The sequence below is a fragment of the Nanorana parkeri genome, unplaced genomic scaffold (genome assembly GCF_000935625.1).
Source record: "Nanorana parkeri isolate BGI_ZX_2015 unplaced genomic scaffold, ASM93562v1 scaffold42, whole genome shotgun sequence".
Lineage (NCBI taxonomy): Eukaryota > Metazoa > Chordata > Amphibia > Anura > Dicroglossidae > Nanorana > Nanorana parkeri.
In genome coordinates, this window is record NW_017306310.1 from 1,372,761 (window position 1) to 1,385,665 (window position 12,905).

General features: G+C 41.8%; 1 protein-coding gene across 4 annotated transcripts in view; it reads right to left on the minus strand.

Annotated features, from left to right (window-relative positions):
• Positions 1–1,417: 1,417 nt before the first annotated feature.
• ARNT2 (aryl hydrocarbon receptor nuclear translocator 2) overlaps positions 1,418–12,905 on the minus strand; it is a 90,954-nt gene continuing 79,466 nt past the window's right edge. For all 4 annotated transcript variants that reach the window (XM_018571875.1, XM_018571860.1, XM_018571851.1 and 1 more), the window contains 7 exons: positions 10,756–10,828; positions 10,549–10,675; positions 9,712–9,808; positions 7,966–8,101; positions 7,704–7,869; positions 4,606–4,742; positions 1,418–2,222 (listed from right to left, as the gene is read on the minus strand). In XM_018571875.1, coding sequence (XP_018427377.1) covers positions 2,124–2,222; positions 4,606–4,742; positions 7,704–7,869; positions 7,966–8,101; positions 9,712–9,808; positions 10,549–10,675; positions 10,756–10,828 — 835 coding nt within the window. In that variant the 3' untranslated portion in view covers positions 1,418–2,123. The remainder of the gene's footprint in view (positions 2,223–4,605; positions 4,743–7,703; positions 7,870–7,965; positions 8,102–9,711; positions 9,809–10,548; positions 10,676–10,755; positions 10,829–12,905) is intronic.

Here is a 12,905-nt window from a genome sequence, read left to right on the forward strand (position 1 = left end):
ACATGTCTCTTGGACCACTAGCCCTCATGTCATGACTAATCTTTGCCTAAATGAACATAACCGCTATGAATCGCCACAGCTACTGGTTGGGCAGTGAACATATCCCATCTTTTGGCATTCTTTGCATTCATTTTTGGCTGTTTTCTTTTCTTGCCTGTTATTTATATGATGTCTAATGTAAGACCAATATATATTATGAGCTGATGACACATTGTATATATCTGAAAATGGCTTAGTCAGGACCAAAACAAACAGTGAAATTATGCAAGACATGCATTCCTTGTATACATCGCATTCATACAAGAATGTTTATAGTGTTAACTCTTTCTTTACAACTGGTCTGTCTCGATATTTGTAGTTTTTGGTGGTATCAAACCACAACAGGGCCTGATACAGGAACAAAGCACAAACAAAAGTGGACAACAAAAGTCAAGTTGTGATCATAGGTGATTCCTAGTTAACCTGTAGAAATATTTAACCTCCAGTTATTTAAAACATAAAAAATCTGGGCTGGTCTGTAAACTGACCACCACACATCTCATAGTTTCATCATTGAATACTAGGTGTTCTCTGATTGGATGAACAGTGGTTCTGTGATGTCACAGCTCCTTGTCCAATTAAAAAATACTTATTATTAATTGATAAAAATACTAGGTGTTCTCTGAATGGTCCTTTAAATATGAACCCCAGGATTTTTTAAAATGAATCCTTGCAGTGGGTCTACCCCCATACTGCAAGGGTTAATTGCTCGTTTTTGTCTAGGTTAAAAAAAGTTACGAGAGTCTTCTTCTTAGACCGCTCCTTCCAGCCTCTCTCTCCCTCCTCTGCAGCGGTCTAAGTTCCTGTAAATCATCACGTTCTATACACAGAGGGGAATTTATCAAAACTGGAGCAGACAGAAGCAGTTGCTCGTAGCAACCTATCATCTTTTCTCTTTGATTTTCAAAAGCTTAACTGAACAAACTGAAGATTGAAGCCGATTGGTTGCCATGCGCATCTGCTCCATATTCTGTCTGCTCCAGTTTTGATAAATTCCACCCACAATGTATAGAAGTGAGGACACTGAGGAACATTTCAATGTTGCTGAAGAGGAGGAGACAGGCTGGAGGGAGTGCGGTGACAACTGGCTGGCTTGGAGCTTCGGGTGAGTTGTTATTTTTGTCCATAAACACAAATGAGCTCCTAACCCTTGCAGTGCTGGGGTAGCCTCACTGCAAGGGTTAGTAAAAGATTTTCCTGGAAGTGAACTGCAGGATTTACATGAGAGCTTTGTGCCAAAACGACCTCAACTCAGAACTACCCTACAGTAGAAATAATATTTATATACCGGTAGCTATCATCTGTACTTACCCAACAATGGCTGGTTTCAACTATCTAACCTGTTTTAGTATCTGAATCATTTACACACAACACAAACAGCTGGTATCACTTTTAATGAAATGGCGTTAGCAAAACCCAGCATAGTAAGACTATGCATCTAATATTAGTACAGGACATTCAGTAGTAGTACAAAATACACAATGTATACGGTTCACATTAACATGACAGCTTGACAGTAAGTGAGACTGATCACACAAAGCCACAAAGAAGCTGCCCAGTCCACTGCAGAGTCAGCGTTTCCAAAGACAGAAGAAGACATTATATAAAGGGTCTGACGATGCCATGGCAGATGAAGGACAAATACAAATCATCTTGGATAGTTTTCTGCTGTTGTATAATAGAGAGGAGGTTGCCAAGTGATCCTTGCACATTGAGATGTCAAATAAAAAGAAGTGTGATAAGCCTTCGTTATATGGAGATTATTTTCCATCTATAAGGAATGAAAGCATTTTCTGTAACAATCCATCATCATTCCTTTCCAACTCTTGTTTATGTTCTGCTGTCAGGGGAGCAGTCTAAAATAAAGATATGGGCGACTTGGAGTCTGAGGCAATGAAGGATATGCCGGGCTCAGAATCATTTTCCAGAAAGCCAGAGATGAGAATACATGAAGAACTGAGAGACAGATGTGCAGATGTTTGTGGTGTGCAGACGACAGACACAAGTCTGGAGGTTTCGGTCTTTCAGTGCCGTTATAATGCGGAGATGAGTAACGCACAGAAGGGCCGCGCTCTTCCACAACTTTACTCGGAAAAAGGTGGAAACATCCCAAGGTCTGCAAAGTCTTCAATGTTATAATTGCCAGTTCCTTGAGTTGGGTCTCCAGACATGGGGAGCATGTCCTGTGGAAACACAGGATTTACACATGAATTATTATGTTTTATCATTATTGTGACAGCCAGTTACAAATCTCAATCTTTTTATAGACCAATATATTAAAACTTCATTATTGTTGAAAAGAAACGCTTCTACTGGTCAGTTATCTGCATTGCAAGAATTTTAACAAAGGCAGTTGAGTATTATTACCAGCTTCTGATCTCTAGACATACACACACTGATCATTTTAGTAACTTTCTTAAACTAAGTATTAAGTTGAGGGTCTGCCTGCTATAACCACATGATTGTTGTAAAAGGAGAGAATCTGCATCCCGACATCCCCTTTTCACCCCTTGCCCAATATGTCACCAATGATGAAAGGCTCAGTCTAGGAAATCTAAGGGCTGGTGCAGGCCTGTGCGATCCGGGACACGTGTCCTTCCTTCCCTACTGTTTCCAAAAATAGAAAAGTTTTGGCTAATGATTCCCTGTAAAGCTGCCCATACACCTTACAATTATCTGCAGATTTTAGTAATCTCCACCTGGGCCAATCTGTTGCACCTTTTCCATCTGACCACAGAAAATCTGCAGATAATTGTAAGGTGTATGGGCACCTTAAGTCTAGATTTTTATATAGTATAACATGACACAAGAAAGTAGAATTTGATAGCAAATCATAGTAAAATGGATTTCATAAATAGACAGTGAATGTACTTTTCACTTCATATTGTTAAAACGTTCTTCTACACAAGCACATAAAAATCTATCTAAGATGAAATCCAACATTTTTATATATTGCAACTTTACCAGTCCATATATATGGTGGCTTCATTTGTTTTCCTTTTTAAGGCTTTTTTTATTTTCACCTGGTGGTTCTGCCAGTAACACGCTTCCTGTCTTAGGGTGACAACGCTCACTCACCTTACCATATCTATGGGGTAGGAGTGTTGTCACCCTAGGACAGAAAATGTGTTAGGAGTGCAAAAAAAACATGTGGAGGAGTGTAGTCTACAAATAAATCTGGGAACAATGCTAACTGATATCAACCAGCAGACTCTCGAGCAGAGCTTGCTATAGCTTTACATTGATCAAACACCACAAAACGCTTTCAATGAATATTTAACAGACTGTTCTAGTGACAACTAGAACTATACAATTTGGGACTTCTCATCACTTTCTGTCCCGGTTACAGAGGTCAACAGGACACATAAAGAGGGTGAATCTCCCCAAGGGGTATACAAACAACAACAAGCAACTGATAGGGGATCGCATTCTTCCCCACTCTATATGAAACTGAATAAAAAAGGTTGGGCTATAAATACATTTTATGTTTACACATTAAATTAACTTTTTCAGAGACAAGCCAACTTTAAAACATTTTCTCATCCTCATCTGTGTACAAAATTAAATGACAAGAGCTATCACACTAACCTGCTTGTGGTAAGTCCTGAGAAAAGTTCCACTGCCAATGGCATATTTCCAGGAGTACACATTATATGACCCATACCAGTGAAGAAGCCTTTTATACTCTCATAAATACTGACGATTATTTGCCTAGAACATGACTGCTCCAAAAACACATGAAGGAAATGATATAGCTGCAGCACCCAGAAAATAACTGGTTTACGTATATGTTATGATGCTGTTGACATTCTGTGTAACCAGAAAGCACACCTGACTGGAGGTATTGGCTAGGTGGCATGTGGATGTTTTCCAGCTTCTGCTATGAAACCTTTTAAATATGTGAATGTAAAGTCTGTATTTTTACACAGCCCGTACTTGAGATTTCAACGTTTTTACTTCTGGTGACGGCTTCAGTTGATGTGTACAAATTAATCACTTCAACCATTTCATAGTATTTTAAAGAAAAAACTCCCACATGTCCCCTGTTGTGTTAAAGGAGAACTATGGGGTCAGGGCTTTTCCCCATAGTACTAATTCTCCTTTAAGTTACTGCAGAAGCGTGTTTAGGGCTCAGTCACACTAGATGCAGTGCGTTCCGGCCCGATTTTGGCTGGAATACATTTACCCCACTAAAAAGTGAGCCGGCCGCAATGCGAGGCAGTGCGTTCCGGCCAAAATCGGGCCGGAACGCACTGCATCTAGTGTGACTGAGCCCTTATAGGACAAAGTCCTTGATTTGATTGTGTGTCTTCATGAACCGTGTGATGCAGGCCTGGAACAATGTTCTGTAGAAGTTTGGTCTACTGGGGCAACCTATGCAGGTAGGATCGAGCAGCATTTACAATGTAGCTGTAGGACTCAAGTTATGCATTTACAGCAAGCATTAGAAAACAATTATTATCCACCCTCTTAATTTACTGCCTCACACATTGAATGATGTCTATTTACTGATCTGGCACATTGCCTACAGACACTGATCAATATAAAGTTGTAGATGTACAGCACCTGGAACACCTCAGCTTGGCCCGGTTGTTGATGGGAATGTTGATCATTGCTCTGTTGATTATGATGCTGGCTCTGCCACTGAGACCACACTTCTGATGCACGGCCCTGAAATTGGCTGTTGCTCTGGCCTGTTTCAGCTACACAAAAGAGGAAAGTTGTGTTTAATGACATTTTACTGCACACTCTAGTAGAAGAATTTGTTTTATTTTACAGCATATTGCACTCATTAATAAATAGCACCAGAGATGTACAACTTGTGGGTTCCAGACCACAGAAACCCTCAAACAGGAGGACAGATTAAAGTGACACTAAACTCAGGAGCTAAATCCTAAAAATGCATTCAAGTACATGAACTACTAACGTAAATGTATCTTATTTGTGTATCACTCGGCTGTAGATCCTCAAATCATCTCTGAATTGGTGCTGACACTGTCCTTCCTTCTGGAGGGGGGCTGCTTTTGTTCCCCATGGTCCCTGTGTGTGTTGTAAAGTATCCACCACGCCAAGCTCACTCCTGTCCACCCATCTGTCCACCTGTGTTCGAACATGGAACGATTACCTGTGGTTTGGGATGGATGATTGTATCCAGGAACAGTCATCTATCCTGATCTCCCCAGACCTCTATCATTCACTCGAACAAGTACAACTCATCTGTGCAGACACCCCTGGGATTACTGTGGCAGGAATCCACAGGTTCTTGCTGCAGGAATCCCCAGCTGCAGCCTCACTGTGTGGATGAAGCCTAAGAAACATTTGATACATTTTGCTACACATTACAAGCAACTTGTTTATTCATTCTATCGTTACAAAATTCAAACCAGATAATGATAAAGTCTCACTGGAAGGTTATAATCTTGTGCTCTTCAACATCCACACCAAAGCTACAGTACTTACCTCCAGTGGCGACTCTAGGAACCACAGTCAGATCTGGGGGGGCACTAATAATTTTCATTGCATGTCGCAACCGATGGGCGCCGAGAGCTGATTTAATTGCGGATGGCATCTGCATTCCATTTATACCAATCCATTTCAAGAATAGACATGGTAGCATGATTGAAAAGTTAATTGAATACATGATTGAAAAAATTAGAAAGTGGAGGGACATAGGTTTTGCTCACTCCACCTATGAACATCTCATTCAAGAATACATGATAGAATGGTTAATTAATAGCATGATTAGAATAATAGATACATGAATAAGGATGGTTGAGAGCCACCCGTACCCAGTACCGCACAGGGTTTGGTTCTCGCTCCTCTCCCTTGGGAGGACTGTTTTGGTGTACTGCCCGGTTGGGGCCGTCTTGGATACACGCACGTCAGCCTGCTAAATTGATTCTCTCCATCTCATGAAGAAGCACCTCTGAGCGCGAAACGTCGAGACAATATTCGCTCCCCCATTCTCAACCATCCTTATTCATGTATCTATTATTCTAATCATGCTATTAATTAACCATTCTATCATATATTCTTGAATGGGATGCCCATAGGTGGAGTGAGCAAAACCTATGTCCCTCCACTTTTTAATGAGCCCAAATTAATTTTTCAATCATGTATTCAATGAATTTTTCAATCATGCTATCATGTCTTTCTTGAAATGGGCGGTATAAATGGAGTGAGCGTATAAGGAGACATCTGATCAGGCGGTTGTTTTTATTACTTGGACTGTATGTGAATCAATCTTTTAAAATATTACTAAGATTAAAAATACTTTTTTACTGCTAAATTGCTTTGGATTTGTCATTAGGTGCCCAAAAACCCCCATCTTTTTTCTATCATATAAACTAAGCTGCTGTGCTGTCCCCCCAGCCCAAGACACCAAGTCTCAACTCCTGCTATCCCCCAACCAGCCGCAGACACATCTCACTCACCTACTGCTGTTCCCTCTCCCCCCCAGCTCCAGATCATTGCAGGCTTACCAGTGCAGTGACTTGACTTCACTTCACACTGCAACCTGTAGCGACGCCACTGCTTACCTCTCATTGTTCAAAATTAATTAGGAACTAAAAGTGGCCACGACTGATTTCATTTTGGGTCACTCCAGTCCACTCAACTTCCTGGTGGATCAGCTCTCTAGTGAGTTTCTAGCCCCACACGTGTTATATCCCCTCAGACAGAACCACAGATAGCACTCCACATATAAAAGGAACTGCATGCTGGCCATACAACACTATTCTTTGAGATCTGGCATGAGCATATGGGCAGAAATGCCAATTTAATACCACTTGAGCCAAGCCCACATGACTTGAATGCAGGGAAGTTTGGCATGCAAGTATTATCACATGTTAAAGTGATTCTAAACCCAGGAATACAATGTAATATATTGCAGATTATCGGTCCTTAGATGTGGTAGTTTTCTTTTCAGGCTTTTGTTTACCTGGTAATCCTTCCAGTAATGCATTTCCTGTCCCAAGGTGACAGCACTCACTTACTGTACTGTATCTATGGAGAAGTGGCACTACACAACACCTCCAAATGGCCATAACATAGTGAGAGGTGTTCTGTAGTCCACAGAGATAACTGAGAAAAATGTAACTGGTAAGAGTGCAGCACAGGTAGAGAGCACATAAAAAGATAAGTCCATTGCTAGGGTTTAAATAAACTTTAAAAAAACAAAGTTTTGAGCATTTAATGTTCTCCAGAGAGTCCACATCCACCTGTATAAAACTGGGAGTAATAACATCCACTACATCATTTTTTCACAGTGATAATAAAGTGTGCTAGAGTGCCCCAACCTCATAACCTAAGGGGATGGCCTGTAGTGTATTGGCACCTTTAACAGCCTGATAACACTTGTTTTCAGAAAAAAAGGGTGATGTTAATCTAATACTATAGCTGGCCAAACATTGGTCAAACTTGGGCCAAGTCCTGCCAAAATCTGACCACTGTGTGGCCCCCACAGGACCCCCCCCCAAAGGAGCCAGTCTGAAAATGTTTAGCTGAACAGTGAATGCAGCCAATGATCTGCCGTCACTGCTCAGGTGTTCTCATCCACTGCTGTCATAATACAACAGACGGGCAGAAGACATTCACGCTGTTAGTTTATGGCAAGCTTCAATCTATAATTCTAGAATGATATAGGAAAAGTAAAAGAGACTTACTGAATGCTGCATTTCTCCCCCCAAGGCTGGAGTATGCATTTCCACTAGGAGATGATGTGGCTGGGCTGGATAATGGGCTATATGTGGCTGGGTCAGATGTGTATGAGTGGCTTGTTCCAATGCCAAATGGAGAAGACTGAGCTTTGCCAGACTGAGACGTGATTTGCTGTGAAAAAAAAATCAATATTTATTTACCGTAGTGCCTCATGCTTTGTAAGCACACCTTGCTTAAGACAATGCTGATATTATGGTGTCACAATACCTGTCCTTGGAAAGGAGGACGGCTTCCTGTCCAGACCTGTCCAGCATTCAGCTGACGGGATATCTGGGTAAGGTTTTGGCTTGTGCCAGTTGGAGACTGGATCTCATTAACTCCTGTCACATGAACCACTGAAGAGCTGTAATAAAGGAAAGCCGGTGCTTTAATAAAGACAATGGAACATTGGAGATGTTTTTGCCAGGAGTAACTATTCATATTCCACGTGACATTTGTTACAGCTGAAAATAAAAATGCCTTACTAGACAGATGCATTAAGTTTTTTTGTTTTATACATGATGACCTATGTCCTTAAATATGAAAAGGCTCCGAAAAAAATGTGTATGTATTGTGGTGTTTTTGTTTTTTAATACATTTCAGGCAGCAAATGGACTTTTGAGGCACCCACCACACAATACAATCATTATAATTACACATTGTATTAAGGGGCTGATTTATAAATGTTACGATGGGCAGATGTTACCTGTTATGCTGGGTGGATGGCGTTCGTGCAGCACTAGTACCCCTAGATGGTGCTGAGGAGCCTCAGCCCCTATGTATTTACAGGTTTAAAGTGGAATGAACTATTCATCTCCAGTACAACCTCTATGCATATATCTCCATCCACCACCTACTATTTATCTAGAATACTCAGATATTTATTCACAGCAAAATCCATGCATATCATAAAGTTACATTTTTACAACTGTTTCACTTGGTGACATGGAGAAGGATCTACATGTTTTGCAGCTATGGAGGCTGCGCCTTCATGAGGATTGTAGAGGTATAATGTGCAATTGATTCTTGTGCCAATCTGCAAGCTGCTAAAAAATGTTCAAATTGTATTTATAATCATCATTTATGTCATTATAATGAATAAAGAACGAAATGCTGTACAAATCCACTACACATTCCCCATAAATTGGAAGTAAAGGAACATTTTTTAACAAAATGCCGATTGGTAGGCTTTTTATGGCAGATGTGACTGTGTAAAGCTGGCCATACACCTATAGATTTTTGATCGGAAATTTTCTAGCTCAAATAGCCCATCATGCACAGACCAATGTTGATTTTGATAATCGTTCGTTAGCAATACTAACTCACAGAATGTAATCGATCGCCAGAGCGCATTTTCGTTTGCGCATGTGCAGTGTTCTTGCTGCGATTTTATTTTGCACAAAAACGCCACGAATCCATTGATTTTCGCACGATTAAAAAAACGTTTTTCGAGCCTAACCGTTCGAAGAAATTCGGCCAGCATTACAGTAGATAAAATCATTGGTGTCCCATCAACTGATTATCATTCGAAAGACCATTCGTTGACGAGCTCCCAATAAAAATCGATAGGTGTATGGGCACCTTAAGTCTCTCGTGCTATAAAAGCTTGTTTCTACCATTTAGCATTCATTCATTTCTGTATGCTACTGCGTAGCTCAGTGCACAGATCCGGCATGCTGAGATGAAGTAACTTGCATGCACATGCGCGGCAGTTACTTTATAACAGCTGGCCAATCGAGAGGCTGACGACACTAAACCTGGAAGAGAACCAGGCTGAAGATGCAAGCACTGGAGAGGGAGGATGACAGCATGGGAGGGATTCGGTTTGGCAGGTAGGTCTGACCTAATGTGATAATACGCTGTGCATACTAGCACAATATGGCTTAAAGCTCTTGAGATTTGGTTGTTACTACCAGTTTGATTCATAAGTAATATCAAGATGTTTCATTGAGGACAAAAGTGGGAGCCTGATACCTAAAAGACTTGCCAGTGTGCCCAGGTTGGAACGGACTGCCTGTTGAATACAACTGCTGCGTCCCGCCGCCTGATGCCGACAACATTTTCTTCTCCGCTGAAGGGAAAAAGAAATGAAAACCAAGTTGAAATGTGGCACAGGTTCAGAAACAATTACACTGCTATGTCATCGCTTATCAGCACCGCTGCTACACCAGGCTGAAACAGACCATAATCACGCTAGACATTTAAGCATAACATACAGAGACAATCACGAACACACAAAAATTCCAGTATGATAAATCCACTCCCTTTCTCCAAAGTCGTCAAAAAAAACAAAACAATCCACATGAACCATCCGTTTAACCTCAGAAACAGCATATAAATATTTGACATGACCTTGGATTTCTTGCAGACGCTGGGATTAATTCTACTAGAGACGCAGGCCCTGGTTACCCCTGTAACTATGCGTGGTGGCGACAGGCAGACTAGAAGAAGGAACCTTGGATATGTTAATGTTACATTCCTTCTCAGTGAAGACTCTGCCTGTGACCCTAGCCTAGCATTTACAAACATACCTAAATGTTTATTGAAAACACACATATCTGGGGTCCCTGGGGCTTGTCAATGCAATTCTATGCTCTGACCTGTCCTGATTTGAACCTGATAGGTATATGAGATCACGTAATCCCTTTTAAGAGGCTAGAAACCATTGAAAGCAAGCAGAGTAATTGTATCAGGCTGAGGACTGAGAAAATGAGCACCGATTGTTTTTGGGTAAGGCGGCGTTATGTTCAAAGTGATAAAAACTGTCCTTAGCTCATATTGGGATGCAGGTAAGGGGCAATGTCAACTTACAGGCTGTGATTCCAGCAAACATCTCAGCAAATCGTGGGTCCCGGTCCTGAGAAAAGAGAGGATCATTTTTATCAACCACAGACTTGCCCCCTTCGTGAACGTTCCCGGCAAGGTTTGGTACGGGCACCTGTAATGACACACAAAGATCACAAGCGGACTGCACAGCCAGATGCCAGGAGGGGAGGAATAAGTGTCCCAGATACCCACCTGTGACAAGTCATAGGAGGACAGGCTGTCCCTTGGATGAACCTCCAGCTCTGCCTGCTGCTGCTGGACCTGCCTAAGGATACAGAAACAGCTGCAGAAATACTGAAGGCTACGAGTGTACACATGGTATATTAAAATGAAGAAATAAACAGAAGTTTCCTCTCTGACTGTCTCATTTCAGCATTAGTTATCATACATTACAGTATCATCAATAAAGTGTAACTGAAGGCAAAACTTTTTTTTTTCTAGTTTTGGATAGAGTGGAGAGGGATTAGAACATGTGTCAGGTTTTTATTGTTGTCTATATTTGTTCTGGTGATTGTTATTGCTGAAAGTGAAAGACAATCCCAAATTCTGGGTTGTCATCAGAACAGGAACAGATGGGAAACCTTCTAATGGGGACACCAGTTCTGGTGACCCTGCTGACCACCAGGGATCTTCCTCACTTTGGAAGGATCTTCTCTCACTGTATGTTCTACCAGGGGCGTAACTAGAAATCACAGGGCCCCATAGCAAAATTTTGTATGGGGCCCCGTGTTTGCTAGTCATGAAACTTGCAGAGCCCCAGCGTAGAGTGACCCTGCAGAGCCCACCATAGACTCTCTATAGTGGGCTCTGCAGGGTCTGAGATCTCTTAACTGTCAGCGCCTCTGTGGTCGCCGGGCCCCGACTCCTGTTCCGTCCCCGGGCCCCGACTCCTGTTTTGTCCCCGGGCCCTGCCTCCTCTGCTATCGACGGGCCCGCCTTCTCTTACATCACTGGCCCCACCTGCTCTTAGGTCGCTGGCCAGTGATGTAAGAGGAGGCGGACGCCACTGTGTTCTAGCTATCAGACAGGAAGTAAAGAGAAATCTCCCCAACTGGACACAGGTGGCAAAAAATGCTTACAGGGGTTATAACCTTACCTTACTAAATTCAATACTACAAAACAGTTTTGGCTTCAGTTGTACTTTAGATATCCATATACAATGAATTGTGTAACACTTTCATCTACTTACAAGCCATGTTAATGTAAATCAGCAGTTAATCAAAGAGTTTTTAAATTTACAGGACAGACACTACTTCTGCTGCAATAAATGCAGATTTGTGGAAGTTTGAACTGATTGAAATGGGAGTGAGAAGGTGAAGCATTTCACCTAGTGTATCCGCAGATAGCCAGATCATACACTGCCTGGCCGAATAAAAAAAAAATCCCCACCTGGATCTAGCTAAGCAAATAGGTAAGAGTATGACCTGGGGTTGCTTAAGTTGGTCAGGTCTGGGTTTTGCAACATTATGCCCCCAAAAATGAGGTCAGCTACCTACCTGAATATACTGAATGGCCAGGTTTTTCCATCAATGGACTTTTATCTCCCCTGATGGCACATTGGGCATATTCCAAGATGACAATGCCAGGATTCAAATTGTGAAAGAGTAGTTCAGGGAACATGAGGCATCATTTTCACGCATGGATTGGCCACCACAGAGTCCAGACCTGAACCCCACTGAGAATCTTTGGGGTGTGCTGGAGAAGACTTTACACAATACTCTGATTCTCCCATCATCACTACAAGATCTTGGTGAAAAATGAATGCAACTCTGGACAGAAATAAATATTGTGAGATTGCATAAGCTTTTTGAAATGATGCCACTGCAAATGTGCCGTAATCAAAGCTAAAGGCGGTCCAATTAAATATGAGTGTGTGACTTTTTTTTTTGGCCAGGCAGTGTATAATGGCCATTGTAGAGAAAGAAGAAAAAGAAATAGTCAGATCCTTAACCTACACAGCACGCCTTGGTCAAGAACACACTCAGTTCACTGATTGGACACTGGAGGAGCAGCAAATAATGACAAGTTATACCTCTCTAGTCCTGGGGTAGGCAACCTCGGCACTCCAGCTGTGGTGAAACTACAATTCCTATCATGCATCTGCATTTGGGAGTCATGCCTGTGGCGGTCAGGATCTTGCAATGCCTCAGGGGACTTATAGTTTCATGACAGCTGGAGTGCCAAGGTTGCGTAACCCTGCTCTAGTCAGTAGATTCCCTATTAGCACAAGGATAACATAGTAGAGCCTGATTGCCTCAGAGGTCTGGCGTTCCCTCATCTAGTCTAAATTCTGAAGTTCCAGGTATTACAGAAGGCTAAAGTCAAGGCAGCTTCAAGTACTT